The following is a 241-nucleotide window of genomic DNA, read 5'->3' on the forward strand; positions in this document are numbered from 1 at the left end:
GTCGGACACGGTGGAGATGGGGGGCAGCGGCTGCAGCGGGGTTAAGGTGGTGTAGGTGCCGCTCATCCCCATCCCGGGAGAGGACGTGTCGCAGGGCACGCTCATGGCGTGGTGCAGCGGCAGGGACAGCTCCGGCCGGTACTCCCCGCTGCCGTCCAGTATCGTGGCCATGCCGGTCACCATGGCCGAGCGCGATGACGCGGCGGCGGCGGCCAGGTCCTGGTGTATCCGCAGGGTGGAC

General features: G+C 70.5%; 1 protein-coding gene across 1 annotated transcript in view; it reads right to left on the minus strand.

Annotated features, from left to right (window-relative positions):
* LOC118332827 (one cut domain family member 2-like) overlaps positions 1-241 on the minus strand; it is a 1,659-nt gene that overhangs the window by 1,185 nt on the left and 233 nt on the right. The window contains exon 1 of the mRNA XM_035668256.1: positions 10-241. This exon is cut by the window's right edge and continues 233 nt beyond it. Coding sequence (XP_035524149.1) covers positions 10-241 — 232 coding nt within the window. The remainder of the gene's footprint in view (positions 1-9) is intronic.

This window comes from Morone saxatilis, unplaced genomic scaffold, assembly GCF_004916995.1.
Source record: "Morone saxatilis isolate NCDOM2014 unplaced genomic scaffold, NCSU_SB_2.0 Contig21, whole genome shotgun sequence".
NCBI lineage: Eukaryota > Metazoa > Chordata > Actinopteri > Moronidae > Morone > Morone saxatilis.